The sequence below is a fragment of the Orbicella franksi genome, chromosome 10, assembly GCF_964199315.1.
Source record: "Orbicella franksi chromosome 10, jaOrbFran1.1, whole genome shotgun sequence".
Taxonomy (NCBI): Eukaryota; Metazoa; Cnidaria; class Anthozoa; order Scleractinia; family Merulinidae; genus Orbicella; species Orbicella franksi.
The window spans coordinates 3,374,556-3,401,848 of NC_138154.1; the positions used below are offsets into that span (position 1 = coordinate 3,374,556).

General features: G+C 46.1%; 2 protein-coding genes, 2 non-coding genes and 1 pseudogene across 4 annotated transcripts; all 5 read left to right on the forward strand.

The window, feature by feature from the left end:
* Positions 1-5,055: 5,055 nt before the first annotated feature.
* On the forward strand, positions 5,056-5,128 carry Trnam-cau (transfer RNA methionine (anticodon CAU)). The gene has a single exon. It is a non-coding gene; the product is annotated as a tRNA-Met (tRNA).
* A 4,104-nt stretch (positions 5,129-9,232) lies between these two features.
* On the forward strand, positions 9,233-10,775 carry LOC145499796 (uncharacterized protein F54H12.2-like). Its single transcript, XM_081479319.1, has one exon. It carries the CDS (start codon positions 9,691-9,693, stop codon positions 10,423-10,425), a length of 735 nt encoding a protein of 244 aa, XP_081335445.1. The 5' UTR covers positions 9,233-9,690; the 3' UTR covers positions 10,426-10,775.
* Positions 10,776-11,028: 253 nt separating this feature from the next.
* LOC145499892 (uncharacterized) lies at positions 11,029-11,808 on the forward strand (annotated as a pseudogene).
* Positions 11,809-18,600: 6,792 nt separating this feature from the next.
* Trnah-gug (transfer RNA histidin (anticodon GUG)) lies at positions 18,601-18,672 on the forward strand. Its single transcript has one exon. It is a non-coding gene; the product is annotated as a tRNA-His (tRNA).
* Positions 18,673-20,449: 1,777 nt separating this feature from the next.
* Positions 20,450-26,430, forward strand: LOC145500972 (uncharacterized). Its single transcript, XM_081480547.1, has one exon. The coding sequence runs from the start codon at positions 20,450-20,452 to the stop codon at positions 22,775-22,777; it is 2,328 nt and encodes a 775-aa protein (XP_081336673.1). The 3' UTR covers positions 22,778-26,430.
* The last annotated feature ends 863 nt before the right edge of the window (positions 26,431-27,293 follow it).

Below are 27,293 nucleotides of genomic sequence, written 5' to 3' on the forward strand. Positions count from 1 at the left end.
ACTGGCCACCTCTAGGTAGTTCACGGATTTGCATAAAAGGTATACATGGTGATATAAGTCGTTCTTCTAATGATGTCAAATTTAATACATCAGGCTTGTCAGGAAAACCCATTTTATTGGCTTTAGAACAGCTCGGTAACTTTCCTTTCTTTAGATTTGAATTACAAGTTATGCATATCCATTCGATGTCGTTAACACTTTTAAAACCAGTAAGACAGGACTTAACCACATCTTGTGAGCATGACTTGTATTTATTTGCATCAGATTTCACTACAGAGGTCTTGTACCACAACTGATCACAACAAGTGCATACATATTCTGGGCCATGTGCAATGTTCTTGTGAAAGAAATTTATCACAGAAATTGCATTAGTATCTCTGTTTTTTTGTGCTTGCAACTCGTCACTGCCAAATGTTACTTGTGATACATTTGGGAGATCATGAAAAAGTGTTTCATTAGCTACATTGGCTGTATGGAAACAAGTAGTATAGGGGGGTGGTTTGAGACCCAACCAATCAGAGCGCGTTATTTGGGTCACGTGACACGTCTGGACCAATCAGCGTGCAGGATTTTCGGCTCAGGTCGGGTTTGGATGCGAGTCCGTGAGGGTCTGGGGACCGGAAGTGACAACAGACCACGTGATCAGTTTTCAAAATGTTTTATTTTTACAATCCAGATTGTGTCCAGGTTAATCCGCTGGTGTAGGGTGCATCTGGGTAGTATTCGGGTGACCAAAATCGTGTCATACGAATGTTCGTGACGGTGACTTCGTTTCTGTCAAAAGCGTACCTTCGTCCTTCCCGTTCGTAGTCGGCAATATGAGTGAAATGTTCTCGGTGCACGACTTCTTGCAGGCAGGGATACACGGCGCCTGGAATGAGTCTGTTGACCAATCGGTAAAATGTTTTTCTGACTTCTGGGGTGGGTTCGTTGGGGGTGTTGACGGAGGCATGAATGAACATGGGGTTTCTGCCATCGGGCGAAGTGGAGATGAACCAATCCAGTTGGACCCAGAAGATGTACCACACAGGATCAATGGGAAAAGGCAGACTGTCCCAGGAGCTGGTCCCTTCTTGGTGAAGGGTGTGAGCCATGGCGCTGGCTCGTGTATCACTGATGGCGTTTCGGGCGCGTTCCAAGGGCGTGAGACCTACGAGTTCGTGAGGTGGCACCCAAATCGGGTGATTGTTGGGACTGGCCGCCAACTGTTCGTTGGCTCGGAGATCGTCGTTGTCATCAACGCTGATGGTGTCGTTACTGTCTTCGAGGCAGGGACGTCGACAATGACCACATTGGAAGCTTTGTTCGTTGGCCTTTTTGAAGCATCGTTTGTGTAGAAATTTTCTGCAACAGGGCATGACGCGACAACGTGTGACGGATTGGATATCTAATTCCAATAAACAGATGAAACAGGCATCTTTGAACGGGGAGAGTTCGGTTCCCATACCTTGTAATCGTAGACTTTGTCGGGAAGCCATGATGGAAAATTACAGCATGTGCTCTGGCTCGCTTCTTTTAAATAGGAGCAAGTCATGTGATTTTTTGTGTACCCGGTAGAGGGGGGATGGGGGTATCCCCCTCTGGTGACGTCATGAGAAAGAAGGGTGTTGATTGGTGGAGGTGTGGATTAAAATAGGAGGGCGCGCGATTCTTGGTTTTGTTTTTTCAAAATGCCGATTACGCGAGGTTTCCTGACTATTGTGGCGGAGGTGGATATGACGGAGCAGCTGAGTGATGAGTGGGAACGCGTGCAATCTAAGAGGCGACGCGCTAGGACTGCGGAGGCACAGGAGTTGTTGAAGAGAAAGTTGAGGTTAATCCTGAGGGTGATCCTGAGGTTTCAGAAGTGTCGAGGGGAATTGATCCGTATTGACGAAGAGTATGGGAACAGTGTGGAGACAGAAGGCCAAAGAAAAAATGGAAGTGCGACTGTCGGACATGGAGCGATTATTTGCTAACTTCAGTAAATTTTGAAAGAGACAATTTGTAAAAAAACTTTTTATTGAACAATGTTTGTCAACCAAAACCAGAAAGCGTGACATTCTGTCACTGGACAATGATGGATGCTCTCGTCTTGATGAAATCCGCAGCTAGGTAATAAACGTTCATTTGAAATGATGTGTCTGAGTTTGTCGTATTTGGGACAACCCAATGTTTCCAGATCGATCGAGGGAATGTTCAGTGTCTTTAACAAATGTTTTTCCACGTGTCCTCCCTTGTACCCCACCACGGTTCTCTGCCCTTGTTTGTACCTGGAGTAGAGGGTCAGGATCAGGTCTTTGAGTTCTTCGGGTTTGTGGTAGTATTCAGCCTTGAGGGGTTGATAACTCAATCCGTGGATCTTCTTTATCACAAAGTGCACGGTTCGTTTGTCTTTGTCGCTCAACTCTTTGTAAGGGATGGGGATGCTGAAAGCGTGTCTTCCATTCTCTTGGTTCCAAGCGTAATAACCCAGTTCTCTGACTTGAAAGGTCTTGTTGATGAAAAAACCTTCTAAATCCAAAATGAAGCAAAGTTTGTGCTGTAACCCTTCCATGTTTGAAACTGAATGACTGTGTTTTTTATGCACTGTCTTTTATGGGTGGAGGCAAACCTCTTCGTTCCAGGTACAAACGTTCTTTGGGGGTGAATTCGTCGTAGAGGTACTGGTCGTGAAATTGTTGGGGCGTGTTCTCTCGGAGTAGTCGGTCTAGGTTGAACTTGGTCCGCGGGCTCAAATCAGGTCGATCCCAGTTCCCTTCGAAGGGACCCAGAGCCTCTACACTGGGTTGAAGGGAGTGGGGTTCCAACCAAACTTTTCGACCCTCTTCTAACCAGAATCTGACCTTGCTTTGGGGGTATTCATCGGCCCATTGAAAGAGGTCGCATTGGCGCTTGGCACACCTGAAGTAAAACTTGCCCAGGTTCTTTTCTGATCGGGACATGCTCATGATGAGAGGTCTTTGGCAATAGCATTTCATTTTTTCCACGGGTAGTTGGACATAGTAGTCGTTCAGCATACGTTGGCCGGAAGTCACATAACATTGGATGTTGTCAACGCCTGCACAGGCAAAACATTCGGGCACAGGACATTTGTAATAGGACCATCGTCCGTAGGCCGTGGTGGTCTCTCGCTTCTTTAATTCTTGCTTGGGGTGTCTAGGGCAAGGAAGGGTGTGGGGTGGTGAAGGGTTCCTGTAGGGTATTTTCCATTCTTGTTTCATACCATCGAGGAAAGCATCGGGATCGAATTCGTTTGGCTTGACGTCATCTTTAACTTCCCAGAAGGTGTGGATGGCGGGGAGTTTGTCTGCATCTGAGAAACAGAGGACAAGTTATTTTCTTTTTCTAACCGTTCAAGTATACGCATACGTCTAGGACCGAAAGGGCGTCGTTGGTGTTGAAGTTTGAGGATGAGTTTTTCTTGTCGTTTTAAAGCGAAGTCACTGTTTCTTAAGGGATAATCGTCTTCACAGGTTAATTCTAGTTCTTGCATGGAGTGGTGAGTTTTATCCTGAATGAGTTTGACCGTGACTTTAGCATGGAAATGAACTCGTTTACCTGGTTCCTGTTTGAGTTTCTTGTTCTTCTTCTTTTTGTCTGTTTTCTTTCTCTTCTTGGTACTAAGGGGATAGTTGGCGGGCGAATGAGGATTGAGACTATAATCTACCAAACCTTTACCCTCTTCCTCCTGGTCTGGTAACCTATAGCGCGTGGGGGATTCCTCTGGACTGGCTGGCGGTGGCTCCATTTGCTTCCGATGCCTAATCGTGACTGATTCGAAATCAAAGGCTGTCCTTGTATTTATAGGGTTCTACTTTAGACCAATCAAGAGTCAGTACTTTCCCATAACGTGGTCCGTACTTTTCCCATCACGTGCGCAGTACGTTTCCATCACGAAAGTAATTTTACTTGATTGACGGCTCTAGGTGTATAAAAAACGCACTTTGCTGTTGGGAGTTCACTTGACACGATGGATTGCAGCGAAGAGACTCCCCTGGTTGAAGACAAGACCACCTTGAAGAGGAGGAAAACGAAGCCACCTACCAAGCAGCAAATCCCTGTTGTGAATATGGAGGTGGAAGAGAAGACAGACGAAGAAGACCCTGATGCTTTGATTTTATTGATCAAAAAGACCATCATGTTAGAGGAAGCCGTTGAAACAGGGAAGAAGATGGATAGGTACCGAGGCGTCTTGTCTGGGGGCATTTTGAAAGTGGCAGAGAAGATGGATGCCGCGGGAAGTCGCGTGGATTTGCTTAAGTTGGTGGATGCCATGCGAGTAGGTTGGAAAGAGTGGAAGACCAGTGGGGAGGAGAAAGCGACCCTTGACACCTTCATGAGAGCAATGGACAACGAACAATGGTTCACCTCGTGATTCAGTACTTTTACTTTGGGTGGTGTGTTGCGCTATCGACCAATGAACGTCTGGCGTTTTTTTACTATAAAACATTGCGTTGCGGTTCTTTTCTCATTTGATTCGAGATGTTGACCGTGTTGTACAGTAACAGCAATGAGATCGTTGAATTGATCGAGTCGGTGTGCGGCTTTCAGGTCTCGCCTTTGGGTTGCGTCGATGAAGAGGAAGGGGTCCATGATATGTTGGTGTTTGACATTTTGTTTTACGGCAAACCCGAGCACGAGTGGACCATTCCTGAACTCCTCTGTCGACGTCCTGAATGGGGATGGCAGATTCTACCTTTACTGAAATCTCAAGTGTGTCGAACCTTTCTATTCACCATCGATTGGTACTCCATGGTCTACATCAAGGAATTGGATGTCATCCGTTTTGTGCCAGCTATCGTTCTGCCGGTCCGAATGAAGAACCGATTCTGTCTGATGGCCACGTCTTGTTTGACCTTCATGATGAGACAGAAGATCAAGAAGATGGTGGAGCCCCTGACTTATGCCCGAGATATCTCTGTGAGACTGAGCGACAAACTGAACCGCCCGATTTCATTGGGGACTCCCGCGTATTTCAGAGAACTGACTGAAAAGATGGAGGACTTGCTAGTGGAACTGATGACGGAGAGAGACCTTGTAAATAGTTTTAATCACTGTTTGATGAACGAGGATGACTAAATGGTGTAGTGGTCAGCGCGTTGGGCTCATAACCCAAAGGTCCCAGGTTCGAATCCTGGTTTAGTCCTTTTTTGTATAAAAAACAGTGATGTGAAAATAAAAAATCATTTTTGTCAGTATGGCTAGTGCGTGGTATAGTCTGTGCGAGCGCTGCGAGCTTTTATATACCCAGTATGAAAGGAAAGATCCCATTCCCTCGTTGATGGCATTTGACCCCGAACAGGTGTTTTTGGAGACGCATGTCGAAGAGAACGTCTGGCGTTTCGTGGTCTTCATATTGTGGTTGAAACGACAACCCATGTCAATCCAGTGGTACTCTATCATAAGACGAGAACACCCCGAGCTGATTAGACAAGCTCTGTGCCGATTGTCGACATTATGAGTAAGAAAAAGAAGGTGGATCGGTATGCCAATTTGGTGCGGACCTACGAGGATCCCAGCGTCCCTGGAAGTCTGGGTGGTGTGACACGTTTCGCCAAAGCCCGAGGCTTACCCATTGGAGCAGTACGCAAGCGGTTGGAAGCCAGTTTGGGATACATGCTTCACAAACCCACCCGTCGTCGTTTTCGTACGGTACTGGTCATGGTCTACGGTATTGACGAACAATGGGTGGCGGATCTCATCGAAGTGGGTAACATTGCCAAATCGAATCGAGGGTACAAGTACCTGTTGACGGTGTTGGACGTGTTGTCCAAGTACGCTCGGGTGGAACCGATCAAGTCCAAGACTGGCAAGGACATGACGGCAGCCTTCCAGAAAATTTTGAAACGCAGTGGTGGTAGGATACCTTGCAAGTTGCAAACCGACGACGGAAAGAATTTTACAACAGGACCTTTCAAGCCTTGATGACGCGAAAAGACATTCGTCATTTTTCCACCAGCGGCGATACCAAAGCCAGTGTGATCGAACGATTCAATCGCACTTTGAAGAAACACATGTACCGATATTTTACGATCAAGAACACGTTCAGTTATTTACCCGTCTTGAAGGATTTGGTGTTGGGATACAATCGTTCCTACCACCGCAGTATCAAGATGGTGCCCGAGAAAGTCGACCTGGGGAACGAAGAGCAAGTGTGGAAGACGCTGTACGCAGATCGACTGCAACCCAAACGCGTGCCGCCCGAGTTGAAAGTGGGGGATCGGGTGCGATTGAATAAGAAATATTGCCTGTTCAAGAAAAGGTATTTACCCGGTTGGACCGAAGAAGTGTTTGTGGTGGCTCGTGTGGTGCCGGGTGTGATTCCTACCTATAAGATCAAGGAGTGGGACGGAACGCCTCTGAGTGGCACGTTTTACGCTCAGGATTTGCAGAAAGTGACGGTGAAGAGTGACGATCTGTTTCGCGTGGAAAAGATTGTCAAACGCAAAGGGAATAAAGTCTTGGTTCAGTGGAAAGGTTGGCCAAACAAATACGACACGTGGATTGAGAAAGGAGCATTGGTCAAGGCGAGATGAAAGAGTTTTATGTGCAATTGATCAGCAGTTCCAGTACCACGGAATTCCCCTCCAATCAAGCACACAGTTTCAAGAACCGTTTGCCTTACCAGATCCAATTGAAAGAGGAAGGATGGAAAGTGGGTTTGAGTGCTTTCTCTTACCCACCCCCACCCTTGCGACCTCATCAATCACGACCTCACAGACCCCACCTCTTCGAAGATGATGACAAGCTATTGGAATTCAATTGGACCATGGAAACCTTCCAACTTAGTTCCAACGGTATCTGGTATCCATCGGTATACCGCGTTAGCTTTTACATCAATGGCGCTGACCTTCACAAGGACCAGGTCAAAGTCACGAGTGGGAAATCGCTCATGCGATACTTGGTGAATCGTTACCAAGACCGTCTGACTAAGTACATGGAACGTGGTAATGAAACTCTATGCGCTCCGGACGGAAAGAAGTACTACTCTGTGTTTTGTTGGGAAGGGGATTCTTCGATTATCGACAACACCGATACGTTCCTCAATCAAAAACCAAGTGAAAATAGATTGCGTCCTAAAATCTGGTTTGGTCCTGAAATGGTCAAAAAGATGAAATGGGTGGAAAAGACTGGACTTACCGATTACAAATTGACGAGTCACGTGGTGAAACTCTTCAAAGACGACAGTGCCCAACGATTTCAAACTCGATTGGCAGGATCAACACAACGCGCACTCCACGAATTTCTGGAACATCAGGGACGATGGCTCCTTACAGCTCAGTTCTTATTGCAATTGGCGTTTCGACTATCTGGACGAGCTCTATGAGCAGAGCTATGGTGGTAGCGTGACCGTCAGTGAGACGCTTCGACCACCCATGTATGTCTATTGCAACGTGGTGCAAAGTACTGTCATGGGGAATCAAGTCACAGATCTCTTGAGAGAAGTGCCGCACGATCAGAACACGATGACCTTTGAACCCGCCCACATCCAATATCTACCGGTGCGCAGCGACGTGTTTGACATTATCGAGACGCAGGTGGCTGAGAACGACGGAGCGTTGATGAAATTTCCTTCGGGAGTGATGACTGTCACCTTGCATTTTAAACATGACGGATTTTTACGTGAGTCTACCGAGCCACAGTAGCAAGACCGAATATCCCGAGAACAAATCCAATCATTTCAAGATTCGTCTCCCTCATCCTTTGAAAATGGAAGGCGCCAATTGGAAAGTGGGACTCAGCAGTATCTCGTTACCAGACCCCAAGAGTCAAGTCCCTCCCTTGTTGCAAGGGGACGACGTGATGTTTGAAGGGTATTGGTATGTGAAAGACACCGTGCAATTGAGCAACCAGAACAATGCCGATGGGGCGGATTTCAAGCCCGAACACCTTCATGCGGACGATTTGTCCAATCTGACTGGTGTGGAATTCATGAAGACCGTCAAGACTTTTTTTGACACCAGCGTGATAGAAAAGAGGCTTCGAGCGGGTTACCTCTTTGCGGATTAAACCACCAAGAAAAGTAATCTCTTGAATTTCCAATTCGAAGACGACGATTTTGTCTTCGACAACACAAATATCAACATGAGGCTCTTCCGAGGTAAATATTACCCCCAATTCTATGTCAACCTGGAACTGGGTATCGACATGGGATGGTTTAAGATGAATGGCAACAAGGTGGACTTGGGTCCGAATCTGTCCATGGAACTGAACAACAAAGACATGAAAGTGCCAGCGGCCATCGACATCAGCCCAACAACAGGCAAACCATATTGGAAATTGACGCCCGACGGAAAGAGAGTTTACTTGACCGCAACCTTTAACTGGCGGTTCATCAACCTCAACACCTCATTCAAGAACGTGACGGGCTCCACCTCGCGTTCTTTGATGATTTATTCGGATGTGGGGACCAGCGGGGCGGTAGGGAATCAAGTCACCGATCTGTTACGAGAAGTGAATTACCGGAGAGAAGGCAAAGGCTTCCAGTATTTTGAACCCCTCCATGTTCAATATATTCCGGTACGCAAAGATTACATCGACATTATCGAGACACAAGTCGCGGAGACCACTGGTGAATTGACGAAATTCAGAGCAGGGAACACCATCGTCACGCTACACTTCAAACAAGAATGAGAGGCGGTGCTTTGACGCGTTTCAAACCCGATGGTCAAATGGGACGAGGTTTCTTGCGAGACTTTTCGGGATCCAGTTTACGAGAAGGATGGCAAGGTTTAAAAAAGGGTGGACCCCTGGGATTGCCTAACATTGCAGGTGGTATTCGAGGCGTGAAGGCTGGTGGGAGACGAGCCATTAAACGTAAAGCTTTGAGCGAAATCAACCGAGTAGCCAAACGTAAGTTGGACGACATTTTTGGAAAATGAATATGAATCCGATTTATTCGAGACGCATTCGACGCATTCCTCCCATCGTCAGTGAGTTGACACGAGGCAGAAAACTACAAAAGGGAGGAGCCTTCTTACCCAACCGCAGATGAGGTCTAGACCCCACTTGGGTATGGAGCGCTCTCAAGAGAAGACATCGACGAGGACCTAAACGATGACCATGACGGACATTGTCCCTCTCCCTGGTTCGGCGGGGGTCAAGAACCCCATGTTGAATTTGTTTCGGGTACTGCCCACGGATCTGAGTATCTCGAGTTATCGGATGGTACCCGTTCATCCTTTCACCACGGGCATCAACCCCATCGATTTTCAGATCGATCCCCAAGATTACATTGATTTGTCTCGCAGTTACTTCGAACTGGAATGGAAATTGTAGAAAGCAGCGGGAGGTGATGCCGTGGCCGCTGAAAACACCTTTTTGGTCAACAACATTGCTCACTCCCTCTTCAAACAGATCAGTGTGCGACTCAATGGTACGCTCATCAGTCCTCAGACGGACACGTACCATTACAAAGCGTACATCGAAACCTTACTGAATTTTGACAGAGACGATGGAGACACCATCTTGAGACCTCAAGGCTGGTTCAATTTTGTCGATGTGCCTGATACTTTGACAGCCACTCAACTGAATCTGGTACACAATGATTTCAAAGCGCTGTCCCCTGAAAGACAAGCCCTGGTGCGTGAACTCAGAGCCCAAGCCGTTGGCACTGATAGTCAGACGTGCGTTTACAGCTTCGTACCCCACATCGAAGTGTTTCACCTCAGCAAACTCTTGATACCCAATGTGCAGATTGGGATCCAAATGTACTTCAATTCACCGGATGTGTGGAGTTGGCAAATGGATGGTGCTGTGGCCTTCCGTATTGATTCACGAGACATCAAAGTGAAATTGTATCTTTGCCAAGTCAGACTCAACCCGTCCGTCTACCGAGAATTGATGAATGATATGGGTAGTGGAAGAAACGTGGTGAGCTATCCCACGGTCAGAAGCGAGATCCGGACCTACAACATCACGCAAAACGAGTTACACTATGAAATCACCAACCCGTTCCAGAACCGGTTACCCAACATGCTAGTGGTGGGATTGGTGGCTTCTACAGCCTTCAACGGTGCAGCAGACGAGTATCCCTTCACCTTCCAGCAATTTAATCTGACCAGCATCAAACAATTGGTGAGAGGAGAAGCCTATCCCTATGAAGTCTTGGAATTGCTCCACACCAATGGAAGTAGAGACATGAGAGGCTATAGACAATTTCTACAAGCCACTGGAAGTTTGTGCAAGAGCAAAGGAAACATGGTGAGAGCCAAAGATTGGGGACGAGGTAAAGGATGCACGTTGTTTGTATTTGAGAACGCCGCCAACGGTTGCCTCAACAGTCCAGTGTTGAACCCCAAGCTGAGCGGTGAGTTGCGGTTGGTGTTCGACTTTGGAGCCGATCAGGGTGCCAACATCACGGCCATCCTCTACGCCGAATTTGAAAATCTCTTGGAGATCAATAGCAACAAGACCGTGCAATACGACGTGTACCAAGTGTAATGGAAAAAGTCAGTTTGAACAATGTGCAGTTGGACGTGTTGGCCAGGAGTCAACCCAGTTTGAAACCCTATTTTTACAGTACGGTGCCTTGCGATCGTTTACCCGAGAAACCCCACAAGAAGGGACCCATGGGTTACATTGTCAACACGGACCCTCAAGGCCAACCGGGTCGGCATTGGATTGCGCTATGGACGTGTCAGGACGCTTGTGAGATCATGGACAGTTACGCCCTGCCCTTGGACACCTACCTGACCACAGAACCTTTACAGAGGTGGTTGGATCAACATTGGAAGTTCAACATCCACAACGGCAAGAGTCTGCAATCGCTGTACAGTCAGAGTTGCGGCGATTACGCGTTGATGTTTTTGATCGATCGATCCAAAGGACATGACATGAACACGTTTCTACGTTGTTTCAGTCCACACGATTATGTACAAAATGATCATAAAGTGGGACAAATGTTGAAAAAATTGATACACAAAGAGCTGAATTGGGAGCAAGTCTGTCGATGTGATTACGAGCAAGACACTTGTACCTCTCATTGCGGTGTAAGACGTTTATTGTAATTAAAAGTTTGAAAAAATGTGAAGTCAAGGTGTCAAGACAAGTGCGTGTTAACTCCCGCGCCCAGGAAAGGTAATCCTGTCTATCTGGACCTCACGCTTTTCCGTAAGGTACCCCAGGCGGTTTATATATGAAACGCACTCCTTTTGTCTCATCCATATGGGACTCGACCATGGAACGATGTCAAGTGTTTCGATTCAACCGCCTTCCAGCATGATGGTAGTGGGTCCGTCGCGATCAGGTAAAACGGTGTTCACCACCCAATTATTGATGGACAATCTCGAACTGTTCGAGACCCCGCCCAAACGCATTTATTACTGTTACGGTTCCTGGCAAGACGGATTCAAACCCATGAAAGAGTATGGAGTGAAATTCCATCATGGCATTCCCGACTCGGATCTCTTACCCATCTGGTTTCCTAAGGGTGGCTTACTGGTGCTGGACGATTTGATGGAAGAAGGAGGGAACGACAAACGGGTCTTGGATCTCTTCACCAAAGATTCCCACCATCGCAACATCACGGTGATCTATTTATCGCAAGACATGTTTCCACCTGGTAAATTTTCCAAGAGCATCTCTAGAAATGCCCATTACATCGTGGGATTCAAGAACCCTCGAGATCAACTGGGGATGCGAAATTTGTTGTTACAAGCCTTTCCGTCTCGATGGCAGGATGTGCAAGAGACCTTTCGAAAGGTGACAGACCGTCTGTTTGGGTATCTCTTGTTGGATTTACATCCCAAAAGCCACGACGATGAGCGGATTCTCAGTCATCTACTAAAAGAAGAGGGCTGCATGCGAATGCATCAGTTGAAGTGAAGATGCTGCGCAGTGAAGTTGAGTGGTTCCCGCGATTCCTAGCTATTTGCGAATCGCAATTGAAATACATGCATGAGCGAAATGTCGAGTGCGAACCCATGAGACAAATCTTACAGTGCAGCGGTAAACGCGACGTGCAAGTTGTTTTAAGCGCATATACCCAAGAGAATTTCACCGATCACATTCAATATAAACTGCTGTTGGCCCAAAGACTGGTGGCTCGAGAAAAGAAATACACCGACCTTTTACAATGGGCACATCTCCAGCTGGCGTGGGCACCTCGCCCAGTCTCATCGCTCAAGCCTTACCTTCCCCTCTTTCACCGCTGGAAGACATCGACTTGAACTACACTTACAACGATGACTTTTTGAGTCAGTACATTCAAAGTTTGAGTCCGGGGGTGGGTACATCCACTAGGTCACCCCTACGGAATACACCCCCCGCTGGCGCAGGCACCGCAGGACCAGTGGCTACCAGTACGCCACTACGCAGTCCCTGCCCCACAGGGAGTGTAGCAGGCGTCGGGGCGAGTCCTCCCCCAGCCCGAGCGGGTCCTTCGGGTCTGGACACGCGTTGAGACGTACCCGGTCGAGCTCCTACACCGCCTGGACAAGGGTACCTGGCTAGCACAACCACAGGTAGAGCCACCGTGGGATACAAGACACCAGCCAGACGAGGTCGAGGTGGCAAGCAACCCAGACGGGGTCGAGGTAGAGGTGGCAGAGGTGGTAGAGCCGGTGAAGGAGGCGGTGGTGGTGGTGGAGACGACGATGACGATGATGATGAAAGCAGTGCCGTTTCCACCCCCAGATCAAGACAGTTTACAATGTCAATTGCAAATGTTATTGAACGATCAACGACAAACGGCTTGAGGACGTTGTATCGCGGGTATCACCACCACCAACACCATCACGACCACCTACAAAGACGGAGAAAGACCCCAAGTGACTCGCAATTCGAGTAGTGTTTCGAACTGAATAGCCATGACGATCGATGTGAGTTTACTCAACGGGCCTTACAGAAACAGTGTGGAAGCGGAATCCTTGTCGCGATTGGATGGATTGTACAAATATCATCGACAATGGTGGTATCGGAAACAAATGTTTTACCATTTCAAAACGTGGTTCTGTTTTCTCAATGGACTGGCTTTACTCATGATGGCCTTGAGCATGATCATCGGCGTGCTTTGGGAACAACATGTAGTCGTGGCCATCTTGACCGCTTTAGGCACCTTGGTCAAGGGTTGGAATGATTTCAAGAATTTTTCCATGAAGATGGACATGAGTCGTTTCGCGTTCACCACGCATGAAAAGACCTTGATCGAATTGAGAACCTATGTGCGCAGCTTTCCCTTGGACGAGTTCGAAAGCTTCCTCATCAAATTGCAAACCATGGACGATACCATCACAGATTTGACCCAACCCATCAAGGACGCCTACGTCAAACGGTATGACCTGAAATTTCGTTACATTCCTTACCAAAAAGAGCATAAATTAGACGACCAAAGTCCATGAGGGTTCATTGTTCACCATGAAACAGAAGGGAGGTAACCTACCCGCGTCCCTGCTCACCACCGCAGGGCTCGCGCTCGCCATGAGAAGACGACGTTGAAAGAAGAAACAGGAGGGTGGTGTCCTATCTTTGGCTGCACTCGTGCCGGCCGGCATCGCCCTAGGTAAAGCCGTGGGCTTGGGGGCGGCTTCCGGAGCAGCCAGTTATGGCGCCAAAAGAGCCTTGCAAGCCGTCGGTAAGAAGAGAAAGAAACGACAAGGTGGAGGAAACGTCTTTGCCAGTGCTGCCAAAATGGGCTACACTTTGGGAAAATGCAAGGATTACCAACGCATGGGTTTGACCGGCGCGGCTCAAAGCACCTATCGCCATCGCAAACAACCTTGGCTCTATAAAAAGCGATGAGTAAAAACCTTAAGTCATTCAATACCATGAATGCGGAATTGGAAGCACTCTACCGATCCTTGATCAACAGCCCTCAGACTTCAAGACGAGTACAACAGGAAACACAGTGTACTTAACACCGGTGAGTTACCCTCCACGGTCACAACGTGCAGGAAACGCAAGAGAGCTCCCGCCATGCCTACCCTTTCAGCGAAAGAAGATAGGAAAAGAAGAATGAAAAAGAGGCATTGGTACGAAGACAAGTTCGGAGATTTGAGAAAATTCAAAAACAATGGCAAGACGACGACGTCCGCTCTCCATGCTCTCCTGGCGCAAGATACTGCAATGAGGTGGCGACATCTTCAGAGCAGTTGGCCCTATAGGTGGTATAGCCAAGTTCATAGACAAGCAGGTTCAAAAGCACCGACCCAAGTTGGAACGTGCCATTCGGAAAATACCCTTTCAATCTGCCCTCAAACCCGTCAAGAAAAAACGCAAGACCCCGTTCCGTGTTCCAGCGGGTGTCAAAGTGGTGGAGTCAATTCAGGGCATAAAAGACTTTACCCCTTACTACCGACTCAGAAAGAGACGATGAATCGATTACGACAACGCCTGTTCTTGACCAGTATTCTCCAAGAAGCCAATCGTTTCAAACGTCGAGATGTTGGAACACGTCAACGCCGACCAGATCAACACGGTCAGTGAAATGGTCTTAAATCTGTCGAAAAAGAGAATTCCCGTGGGGCCTCAGACGCTTCGAAAACTTCAACGCCATAAGAACGTGTTGCGCGAAGTGGGGAAGCGCAGAAATTCACTGAAGAGGAGGCGTCAACATCTGTTGGCTCAGACAGGGAGTGGATTCTGGCGAGGTTTGAATGAGTGTTACGAACATGTCGGGTTGAGACGCTGACAGTTACCCCTTGCAGGGCATCGACGTGGTGCCTGAACGCGTGAGCGAGAACTGAAAACTAGTCGACATCAAAGACAACATGACCAAGCTCATTGGATTGTTACAAGAAGCCAATCACAGAGAAGAACAACTCAAGTTAGTTCAAGAGCGTCAGTGTCAAAAATACAGAGCTCTCGAACAGGAATATTTGGCTTTAAAATACGGTCACGGGTGTGACAATTGCATACGAGTCCAAGACGACGTGGAAGACGTGATCATTCCCTGCCAGACCTGTGCCAAACCCAACGAGACCATCCAGAGTCTGCAATTGAAATTGGAAAAAGCCCGTCAAGAAGCAAGTTACTGGCAAGACTGTTTTGAAACCGCGTTGCAGTATGACGGAAGAGGTCATGATGGTGCCGGTCAGTGAATTCAAACGTTTGCAAGATTACTACAAAGGACAGATTTCCCAAAGCGCCCTGTTGAACAAAGCAGGGCGATTGGCGGCCGAAAAACAATTGATCTTGGGGAATCCCACCATTCCTGACGGGATGGCCGTCAAGATGGTCAAACCCTTGGCACGTGAACAGACTCTATTGACCAAACGAATTCGGACAGGAGGTGCCCCACGGGCTGGCGTGGGTGCCCCTGCACCGGATGAAGAAGCCCTGGACAGTCCCTTGGAAAACTCGTTGAAACAGGTCATCCAAGGTCAAACTCCCGCCAGGATCAAGCAAGAGGTGTCGACACCCGCGGGTCCGTCGGGCATCAAAAAGGAACCCAAATCTAGTCGAACACCACGACGGCTCTTACCCGAAACACCCAAGACTGTGAAAAAGCCTGCTTCCAGTGCTAAACCGAGTCGCATACCGCGACCCATATCCAGTGGTAAGAAGCCTAAATCGGGTGGTTTGAAACAAAGCGTGTCGAGCGGAGCCAAGAAAGGCTTTTTAAAGAGCATTGGTCTGGATCCCCAATCAATTGACGACGACCTCGACGACGAAGAGGGTGGTTACAGTCCCAAGAAAGTCACCAAGAAATACAAGAAGCGCAAACCCACAGCAGCCGAATGCCTGAAGCCTTGGGAAGAGTGGAAAAACACCAGTCGACGACGTCTCGGTTATGACAAGAACTAGAGCCAACAAGACCAGGACTCGCAAAAAGCAATGCGGTTATGGCTTCGACATTCAGAAACTGTTGGGCAAGATGGGAATCGAATTTCATTGGCCGGGCTATCAGTACATGGGACCGGGCACCAAACTGAAAAAACGACTGGCCCGAGGAGATCCTGGGATCAATCATTTGGACCGAATATCCAAACAACATGACATCGATTACAGTCGGGCCAAGAATCTGCAGGACAAGTGGAAGGCCGACGCCAAGATGATCAAGGCCATTGACAGGTTACCCGGTAGGAAGACCATGACGGAAAGGGTGGTGAAACGAATCATGCAAGCCAAGAAACGTTTGAAACTGTAACTTTATCGAATCATGTTGATTAAAAGATACATGTGTTTTGACTTATGGTTTCTTCTTCTTTTCGGCACGATTATAAGCCAGTCTGAAATTATTGCAGATCCCTCTCTCCACACGCTCATAAAAATAACTGCGGTTGGCAAGGGCCACTATGTTGGACATACGCTCCTTCCCAAACATAGAGGCAAAGCCTCGACACTCTGGGCAATGGGGGCAGCGACAGGTCTTGACCACACAAGCCCGACTGACCACTTCCTCATCCTTGACGGCACACTCTAGCAAGTGATCCAAATAATGGTGAAAGGCATCCCCTTTCTGATCCCTCTCCACGTGCAGATCGTAGTGGGAACGCATCTCGGAGAGGTTGTTGTAGGTCAGTCCCAGGGACAAGGAGCAGCCACATCCTCCCACTCGCAGAACATCCTTTTCTCCAGAGGCACCCAAAATACCAGACCCGTCAAAAAGACGTGATGACTGACGTGGCGTAGGGCGTTGAACCCGGGCACGTTGGCGGCCACGCATAGCCAATGGATCTCCTTCTGGGTCATAGGAATGCACGAGACCACCTGATGTTTCAGGAAACACAGATCGATGAGATCCATATCCTTCTCAGTGAAGTGATCCTTCTGAACTATGTGATTATGGGCGCAGGTCTCAATGCGACATTTGGGACACACCAACTGCCTCCCATTGGGTGGTCGCACTAGACAGGAGTTGTGCACCCCCTCTTTACAACATTCCAACAGGAAGAGCTTTTCACCGTCTTTCATCTCGGAACTGGAACACACCACACATTTGATCGAATGATCGACAGGATTAAAGGCAGCCATTTCGTTCTGCAAAAAACATTTTTTAATAACCATTTAACGACCTTTTACAAGCGGGACATGTGTCCATTCCCCTCGTGGGAAGACGCCCTATGAACCGGGATAAATAATGGATTTAATATGATCGCAGCGCTTGATGGCTACATCTAATTCAAACGCTAAAAAGACAGTTCTCTCTCGACCTTCTAAATTCACATATGTCCCAAACCATCTCCTACATCCATGCGGGCATGGAACAAGTAAACGTTTGCTATACACCCAACCTAGTCCCCATTTCGTTTTTAAGGCATGGAACTGTCTAATTTCATCACATAGTTCCTTTCTTTTACCACTCTTCTCCTCATCCAAATATTCTTGTCTCATTTTTAAGTTCAAAATTTTCAAACCAACGTGCCACGGCAATAAATCCCAGTAACTCTCAATGTCTTGACTCAATTTAACTTTAGTCTTCACATCCATTTTCTAAGGAAAAAAGAGGGTCAAATTTTGTTTAATTTCATGCAAGTACACTTGTTGCAAACAATTACCCACCAACACCGATCGACCGTTATAATAAACAAACACTTTTTCGTGATAGATGACGTCAGAGTTGACACGCCCATTCTTCCAATTCATTCCATTACAAATATGACACCGAAAAGGTTGGCATCGCACGTGACCTAGGTCCCATTCACGTTTGACGCGATGATAGATTCGAATCATTTCACACAACTTTTTTTGTCGGTCCGACACCATGTCCAATCGTTCCTGTCGCAGCCTCAAATCGAGAATGTACATTTGAATTTCGGGTGGTAAATAATCCCATTGGCTTGTCATTCTAGAACAAAAACAAAATAACCTCTCTCATTCAACATAGCGCACTTGGCAGTCGTCACATTACTTGCCGCTTGTTTCAAAGACTAACCTAACATCACCTTATGATCGCGATAATGACCATACACTCTCGAATGAAAAGCAATACATAAATTACAATGGTGAGGCTCACACCTCAAATGACCTATACTCCATTTCTCTTTCAAATAATGGTATAATCTCATTTCTTCACATAATCCCTTTCGTGGCACCGTCAAGACATCCAATCGTTCCTGTCGCAGCCTCAAATCGAGAATGTACGTTTGAATTTCGGGTGGTAGATAATCCCAATGACTGATCATAGCTAAAAAACAAACGTTTATAGCCTTTAAGAGCACGGTTCACATTCATTTGCAACTCTTTCAAATGCATATCCCCCAAAAAGCCCAACTTCTCTTCCAGGAACAAACAGTCAATGTCACGCAGCACCGCACCAATAAAACGAGACAGATTCCGCAAGTCACTGCATAATAAACTCGCGCAATTTTCTTTCTCGTGCTCCTTCCACTCATTCACCCACTGCACCAAAGTAGTCATCTTTCGATTGCATCGATTCAACGTATCCATTGCTAACTCACCTCCTCTATTTCTTTAAATGGCAAACTTCAATCACAACAATACCAATCACAGTCAGCGCAAATATGTCCACCTCCAAAGTAATCTTCACCAACGGTAAACTCACTTCAAGCTTCATCAGTCGAGTCACCACCGTCAAGGCGCACCATTTTTATACACGCCGAATCAAGACACGTGATGTGACGTCACCAGAGGGGGATGGGGGTATCCCCCCACTCCTACGTCATTAAAAAAATGCGGGAACCATCACCCTATAAAACGTTGATCCCTCCCACTCATGCTTCGATGGTCTAGTGGTTAAGACGTCGCGTTGTGGCCGCGAAGACTCAGGTTCGATTCCTGGTCGGGGCAAAAAAATTTTCACGTGTTCAAAAAGTACTTTTTTCCCATTGCTTGACTCACACGATTAAAACCAAGTCGACTTTGATCCTCCCTTCAGTCTCATCATGTTTCGCTTCCAGCGAGATGATTTCGACCTGGACGATGAAGAAGACAACGCCCTCTTAGCTCAACATTTGGATGACATTGAACAAGGCTTTGATTTTCTCTTAACACCTCACTTGGATCGACGCGTTCGCCATTTAGGCGTCAGACACCGAAATTACGTGGGATGGTTAATGCAACGCGGTGGTGCTGCACCTCTCTCCACCAACCAAAGACAAATCTTACCACGTCAAATAGAACAAGCCCTCCAACGCGCCATACGAGACCAAATCATCCAAAATCCTGAAGTCGATCGCAACGATCACTTCCTAATCAACATCAATTCCAACCGATTGAGACACTCTTATCACTCAGCTCGCATGCGTGTCCGAGAATGGATGAACAATGATCTCAGAGCCCAAGAAATCATGCAACAAATTTCCAAGATGTTAAACTCCAACGAACAGTTCCGATTGGATGACACCTTCTCGTTACACATTTCACATATCCGAGATCCCGGCCGAGGTAGCGGTAAACAGCGACTTCGCAAAGCCAGCTTAGCACTGGACAAGCTACTCGATCTCAAAAAGTGCGTCATCCAAATCAACAACGACGATGAACTCTGTTGTGCACGGGCTCTGGTCACCATGCAAGCCTACTGCGATGTAGGTAGTCGACATCCCCACTACGTCACCCTACGACGAGGTAAACCCGCTCAAGCCAGAAAGGTTAAGGCACTCCATCAGGCTGCGGGTGTCCCCGAAGGACCTTGCAGTCTCGCCGAACTCCACACCTTCCAACGCCATCTCACCGCTTATCAGATCCTGGTGCTTTCCCTGGATCATAATTATCAAATCATTTTCAAAGGCCCGCCACGTGAGAAACAACTCATCCTCATCAAAGTGGGTGAACATTACCACGGTTGTAATTCTATTTCCACCTTCTTAGGACAAAGTAACTTTTGCATCGAGTGTGAGAAAAGCTACCAGACCGATGACATCAATCATCATCCCTGCCACGGAAAGAAATGTCCCGCTTGTTGTCAAACCCAGTGCGAAGATCATCGTCGCGCCAGCGACACCATACACACCTGCCCTCGTTGTCACCGCGCCTTCTTTGGAGAACAGTGCTTGACCAATCATCACACTTACTCCAAGACGGACGGCACCAAAGCCAACGTCACCAAAAAAATCAAAAACGTCTGCAGTTCCCTACGCAAGTGTCCTCGGTGCAACAGATTACTCAGACCTCGCGAAATGGAAATGCGTCACGTGTGCGGCACCGCCGAATGTCCCTCCTGCAAGGAGTATCACAATCTCTACCGACACCAATGCTTCATACAGAATCCCACCAAGTTAGAAGAAAAGCAAACATTACTGAAATCCAGAAAACGCAAAGCTGACGGTTCGCAGAGCGTACACACCAAAGACCATCTCTTCGTCTACTGGGACAGCGAAACCATGCAAGACACGGGTGTCCACATCCCCAACCTAGTGTGCGCCGCCTCCTCCAACTGTGAGGAACTCTTTCATTTTGAAGGCACCACCTGCATTCGAGATTTCTTGGATTGGCTGAGAGCTTTAGCACAGGATTGTACCCTCACCGTCCTAGCCCACAATTCCCAAGGGTTCGATTCTTACTTGATACTGAATGAACTCTACCACAATACGTAGTGCCCGAGCAAGTGGTCAACGGCGCCAAGATTATGTCTTTGTCCATCAATGCAGGAGACATTGTTTTCAAGGATTCTCTCTGCTTCTTTCAAATGCCTCTGGCTAATTTTCCCAAAGCCTTCAGACTGATTGAACAAAAGAAAGGTTTCTTCCCCCACTTCTTCAACACCCCCGACCATCAGGATTACGTGGGACCTCTACCCGACAAAGAACATTACGACCCCCAAGGCATGTCCACCGAACGCACACAAGAGTTCGAACGCTGGTATGCCCAACAACTCGCCGAGCCCGACTTGATCTTCGATTTCCAAGCAGAACTCGTGGCCTACTGCGAATCCGACGTGCTCCTCCTCAAAGGGGCCTGCGAAGTGTTCTGCCAAGAATTCGAAGCCATCAGCGGCTTCAAACCTCTCCAACGCTGTCTCACCATCGCCTCCGCCTGCAATCTCCTCTACCGCACCAAACACGTGCCAGAACGTACCATCGCTTCGGAACCCATCAGTGGATGGCATAGACAAGGCAAACTGCATTCCCTCACGTCCCTGGAATGGTTGACCTACTTGAACCGAAAACCCGATCACCACATTCGACACGCCCTCAATGGAGGGGAACACGTGATCCTACGCGGAGACAAAACCTTCTTCGTGGATGGGTACGACGACGTCACCCGTACCGTGTACGAATTTCACGGTTGCTTCTGGCACGGGTGTCCCAAGTGTTACCCAGACCGCGACCGCACGCGTCACAAAATGTGCGATCAGACCATGCGCGATGTTTACGAAGCCACCAAACTCAAAGAAGAGAGTCTCTTGGCCGCGGGCTACAATGTCGTGGTCATGTGGCAATGCGAATGGGAACAACTCAAGCAAGACGATGAATATCTGTGGAGCTTGGTCCAATCCTTTGACCTGGTCCCCAGACTCAAACCCAGAGACGCGTTCTACGGTGGACGTACCAACGCCATCAAACTTTACCATCAAGTGGAACACGGAGAAAAGGTGCATTACCTGGATTTCACCTCCCTCTACCCCTGGACCAACAAAAACTGTCCCTACCCCGTGGGTCATCCTGCCATCATCAGTCAACCCGAAGGCACCGACATCTCCAGTTACTTTGGTCTGGTCAAATGCAAGATCCTACCACCCTTTGGGTTGTATCATCCCGTCTTACCCCACCGCAGTGGGGGTAAACTCACCTTTCCACTTTGCAGAACTTGTGTGGAAACCGAGCAACCCAAACCGTTGACCGAACGCAGTCATCGCTGCGTCCACAATGAGCAAGAGCGATGTCTGGTGGGTACGTGGCCCACCCCCGAATTGCAAGAAGCCCTTCATCAAGGGTACGTTATCCAATACGTCTACGAAATTTGGCACTTCCCGCACAATTCCAACGACTTGTTCTCTTCCTACGTGAACACCTTCCTCAAGGTCAAGCAAGAAGCCAGCAGCTGGCCCGATTGGGTGGGTGACGATGTGGTCAAACGTCAGCAGTACCTCGACGACTACCTAGCCAAAGAAGGCATTCAACTCGAAGCGGACAAAATTCAAAAAAATCCCGGTCGGCGGTCTCTGGCCAAAATGATGCTCAACAGCTTCTGGGGCAAGTACGGGCAACAAGGGAACAAGAGTCAAGTTGAAGCCATTTCGTCCCCCGCCAGGCTTCATGCCCTGCTGACCGATGACAGTCGAGAAATTCAAACCCTTCGTGTCATGAACGACGAGATGATCGAATTGGTCTACAAACACGTCCAAGACGAAGAAGCTGTTCAAGTCAACATCAACATTTTCGTGGCCTGCTTCACCACCTGCTGGGCCAGACTCAAACTCTATCGAGAAGGACTCAGTCAACTCCAACCCCAACAAGTCCTGTACTTCGACACAGACTCCATCATCTTCTCGCATCGAGAAGGGCAACCCATGCCACCCTTAGGCGATCATCTCGGTCAATTCACCAGCGAATTGAAACCAGGTACTCACATCGTGGAGTTTGCGGCCGCTGGCCCCAAGAATTACGGTTACCAAACCAACGACGGTAAAGTTGAATGCAAGGTACGCGGTTTCACACTCAACACACGTGGGCAAGCCCAATTGAACTTTGACCTGTTAAAAGAAAACGTCATCAACGAAGTCACCAAACCCCGCGAAGAACCACGGGAAATCAGCGTACACAATCCACACAAGATTAAACGCAATGTCCAAACCAAAACATTAGAAACGATCGAAGAAACCAAACGATACAAAGTCGTCTTCGACAAACGCGTCGTGGATCCCGACACTTTCCTCTTGTATCCTTACGGATACACCCGAGCCAACATCGACGACACCGACATGGACAATGTCAATCATTTACTAGAATTGTAAATAAAATTTGAAAACTGATCACGTGGTCTGTCGTCACTTCCGGTCCCCAGACCCTCACGGACTCGCGTCCAAACCCGTGCGGCCAACTTTTGGCCGAGCTTGCCCCAGACCTCGCTAAAAAGCATTAGTGCAACCGCTGACCTGAGCCGAAAATCCTGCACGCTGATTGGTCCAGACGCGTCACGTGACCCAAATAACGCGCTCTGATTGGTTGGGTCTCAAACTGCCCCCCTATACTACTGAAACATGACACTGTTTTGAGCTTTTCTTTGGAATTTCTATTGATTTGTTTAATGTATTCTGGGTTATTGGCCTTCTTTTTCTTAAAAGACTGTTTATTTGTTTCCCTTACAAGCTCTGGCTTATCTGCTTTTCATTTTCGAACACACTGCTTATTAATTTCTCTTACAAGCTCTGGCTTATCTACTTTTCGTTTTTGAACAGACTGATTATTGATTTCTCTTACAAGCTCTGGGTTATCTGCTTTACCTTTTCTAACCGAGTGCTTATTAATCTTCCTTACAAGCTCTGGGTCATCCACTTTTAGTTTTCAAACAGATTCCTTGTTAATTTCCCTTACACGCTCTGGGTTGATCATTCTTCGTTTTCTAACCGACTGCTTGTTAATTTCCCTTACATGCTCTGGGTTAGCTGCTTTTCGTTTTCTGAAGGAATTTCGCTTAATTTCCGTTACATGTTCCAGGTTCAATTTCTGTTTTTGGTGACCTTGGTTTTTCTTGTCCTTATTTGTTTCACTATTATTGTATCTTCTTCGCATCTCACTTGTGGAAACATAATGAATTTCATCTACATGCCCAATGTAAATTCTTAGGCTGTCAGCTGTCACATTTACTGGTTCAACAACAGTAACAGGAGAAAAGGCTGGATTTGACTCAGGGATATGAATTGATAAGTTAAGGCAGTTAGCAACCGCTTGAATTATGATAGCATCAGCCCATGTTCCCTCATTTGACATTCTTTGTAAATAATCTTGCCAAGAATGCTCAGTGTTGCTCTCTATAAATTGTTCAGGGTTATGCACTAAATACTGAACACCAACACTGCGCACATAAAAATGATTATTGGGATTGCCATAAAGTTGATGCGATACAGCTCTAAAAAAGCAATCACCACCTCCTCCAACATCAACTGCAGGTTCTGCCTAAGTAAAACAATCTTGTTTCTAATAGAGATGAAGAATTCATACGTGATGAACTATACAAGAGGTTACAAGTCTGTTCTGAAGGCCCTGGATATAATTCTGCTAGATAAATGATAAGTTTTAACGTGGAGCTGCCTTAATTCTCAGTAAATATTGTTTTCAGTATAAATACAAAATGAAGGTGACTTTTTATGCTTCAGTGTCCTCAGTCGAAAAACAACCAAATGAAGCTTCCATCCAATAAAATACTTCTTCGGGAAAACCGTGAATTTTGATCTTCTGCATTGGTCAAAGAAGTGATTACGAGCATATTTGCACAGCATAACCTTGAACATAGATGATGGAGGCACATAATTCTTAATGTATAATTTGACCACATTTCTTGTCTTTATCCTCTTAAAAAGTCTAGTCACCACACTGAAAGAAATTCTAGAGGGCTCTCTTCCTCGTCTCATTTGTAAATGAGAGACTACCACTGCTCTTGAATTTCGTGGCTGAATTTTGTTATTGTCGAGTACATTTGAAACTGACGATCACCACTGCATTGACAATTAAACTTACTTGATGCCTGAAGTAGAATTCCATTTTGGAGTTCAGGTTTTCTTATACATGTGTCGATATACTGCTTGGGTACCATAACAGATTCGCTCTGCTCCTTGGTATTTTCATGTTTCAGCGATTCCTCATCTGACAGGTCATGTATTTCACAGTTGTTCAGCATTTGGTCTTTGACATTTGTTATTTGATATACATTATTTGGCTTTTGTATAGCATTTGTTTGATAAGTATTTGAAAGTTCTCTCTCAATCTCGCTTTCCACAATTGTGGCATTCAAGTCCCAGCAAGAGGGGAACTTGACGTAAGCTTCTTTGAAGCTACACCTCTCCTGGCCTTGTGAATTACCCCGGCCAGTTGAGGGCTCCGATAATACTTTTGTCCCTGAATATACTAGAGACTTGTTATCAGCATTTTCAGTACAAAAAACATCCGTAGCACCGATGATAGAAATCGCCAACAGACAGAAGTCAACTCCGTAAAAACAACACCCAACAATAACTTAACTTCCAGATGACACGGCATTCATTTCATTCCTCCTCCGGGTGACAATAAAATATTTTAAACGTTTCCGTCGATTCGTCCACGGACCACGGTTGATAGACATCGTAGCTTTTGAGATTTTGTTGCAAGTATCGTCGCTTTCAGCATTTTGATGTCGATTTCTCGCAGTTAGTGTTCCTTAGCGTAACAAATTCCCTTTTTTCAACCCACGAAGGAATTCCTGTTTACAAATCAAACGAAAAACCATCTTCGACCTCCATACCGCGTTACGCCATGTTTTTGGACAAAAATTTACGTCTTTCTAGTTCCCCCATAAAACAAGCCAAACATGTGACAAGTGGTGTTTGGGACAAAAACAATACTTACAAGGGGAGGTAGGAGAAAAATGTTTAATCCAACTCTAATGAATAAATTAATCAGAATCAAGTGAGTGAGTGAGTGAGGGAGTGAGTGCCATTGGACTGCCTTCTAAGCTCATGGAAGACTAAAGTCATCCATAAGCAAAAATTATGGGGTTAATATAGTTTATAAATACAAATGTATAGAAGAGTTCACAAAACTCGCCAAATTAAAAGCCATAGAAAATTTCATGTACTATTATACAACATGTCGAGATGCAAAGGACAATGAAAAGAATCAGAGTTAACTTTATCTTATTGAAGTTGCTTGTATCATTCTGTTGACTAAAACAGCAGTTGACTAATGTGTTAAAAATTGAACTCCACAAAAATGTTGAAAGTTTTCATATTGGGACAGCAACTACAAAATCTTAACATAACACTGTGAATTCTTTTTCTTAAAGGTCAGACAATAAATGTGATATGCACAGAAAATTTTCAATCAGTAGTAATGTCATTGTGTAGCTGATTGTGTAAGCAATTTATTGTTCTGACTTTCACTCAATGTACCGATTTTTTTGGAAGATAGTCATATGTCCTTAAATTATTATCTGTGACATCAAACATTTGGCAAATTATGGTATTTCTGCACTGATCATGTTTTATTTTGGGCATTTCTAAAAACTGTTGTCTACACAAGTTGGTTAAGAAATATGCAATTGCATAATAATTGCACAAATTATGTTACATGTAAGTATATAATAAATTTTATAAATAAGTAGGGTCTACAATGCCTCTGAGGAGTCTAATGACTGATTGTATAAGTTGTGGTTAACCCCTGATGCCTGAATGAAATTGCCCGCGACCCACCCCTAATTCCGTGGCGTTTTCTGGAATATTTCTGAGCAAGCGAAAGCACAAAAATAAACCATATGTGCAGTAACCACAGACACAAGATCAGGTTTCAAGACATCGTTTATTAAAAGTTGAATAAATGAAGGGTCAAAGTACTAAAAAATAGCAAAAAGAAATCAACCTAATGTGTAAAACTGATGAGAAAACAAGAAATTATATCATTTCTTTACCATGCGACAAAATGTCCCACAGAAGCTGAGAAAATTCACTTCGAAAGAAAGATGAAAGTCATAAATCAAAAAGACGACAAAAACAAGCGAGTTATTTTGAGAACAGTCGTATTTCCACTGTGTTAAATCAGTGGCCATTTAGTTCTTTTCTCAGCAGTTCTGTAGCAGCTGAATAAGACTCCAAAAAATATTTGAACAAAGTGAATAAACTAAATAAACAAAGCGCCTGGGGGTTGCCGTAAATTAAATATGCAGAAATCCAGCATGCAAGTTACTGTTCACTTTTAAAACCTAAAATTCCCAAATACAGGGAACCAAATGAAAGAAATGCAAAAGGAAGTTCAATAACAATAAATTTTCATTCAAGCTGAGACAAAGAAACCTATTTAAAAGCAAAAAATTGTTCAAAATTTCGCAGACGTGCTTTGCTGCATGACAGCATGTTCAAATTATTCTTCACGCTAACGCGAAAGCTTGAACTTTTGCCGACCGCTTTTGCAGTCATTTTAGTGCCTGTGGCTTTACCAATCGTTCCAAAAGTTGAATTCTACTTCGAAGTAATAATGTATGTTACCATTTTTGTTTCTGAAGTCTGAAAAGCCGCTTTAAACCTGCGATCTGTCGTCGAAACTTACTTGAAAGTGCTCCAATCTTCCTGTTTTCTCGGCGGTTGTAGGAAGAAAAACTTCTTCACCAGAAAGTTTTGAGGACTCTGTACTCCTTGATCCTCCATTCTGAGGCCAACTGAACATTGATTTGTATTTTTACTTTCTATTTTAAAGCCCAAAGCAGTAATTTATCCGTGTTAGGAATGAAAACAAGACCTTGGAAGTTTTTTGGATTTTGCCCGCAACGCGCCATGATTACCTGCA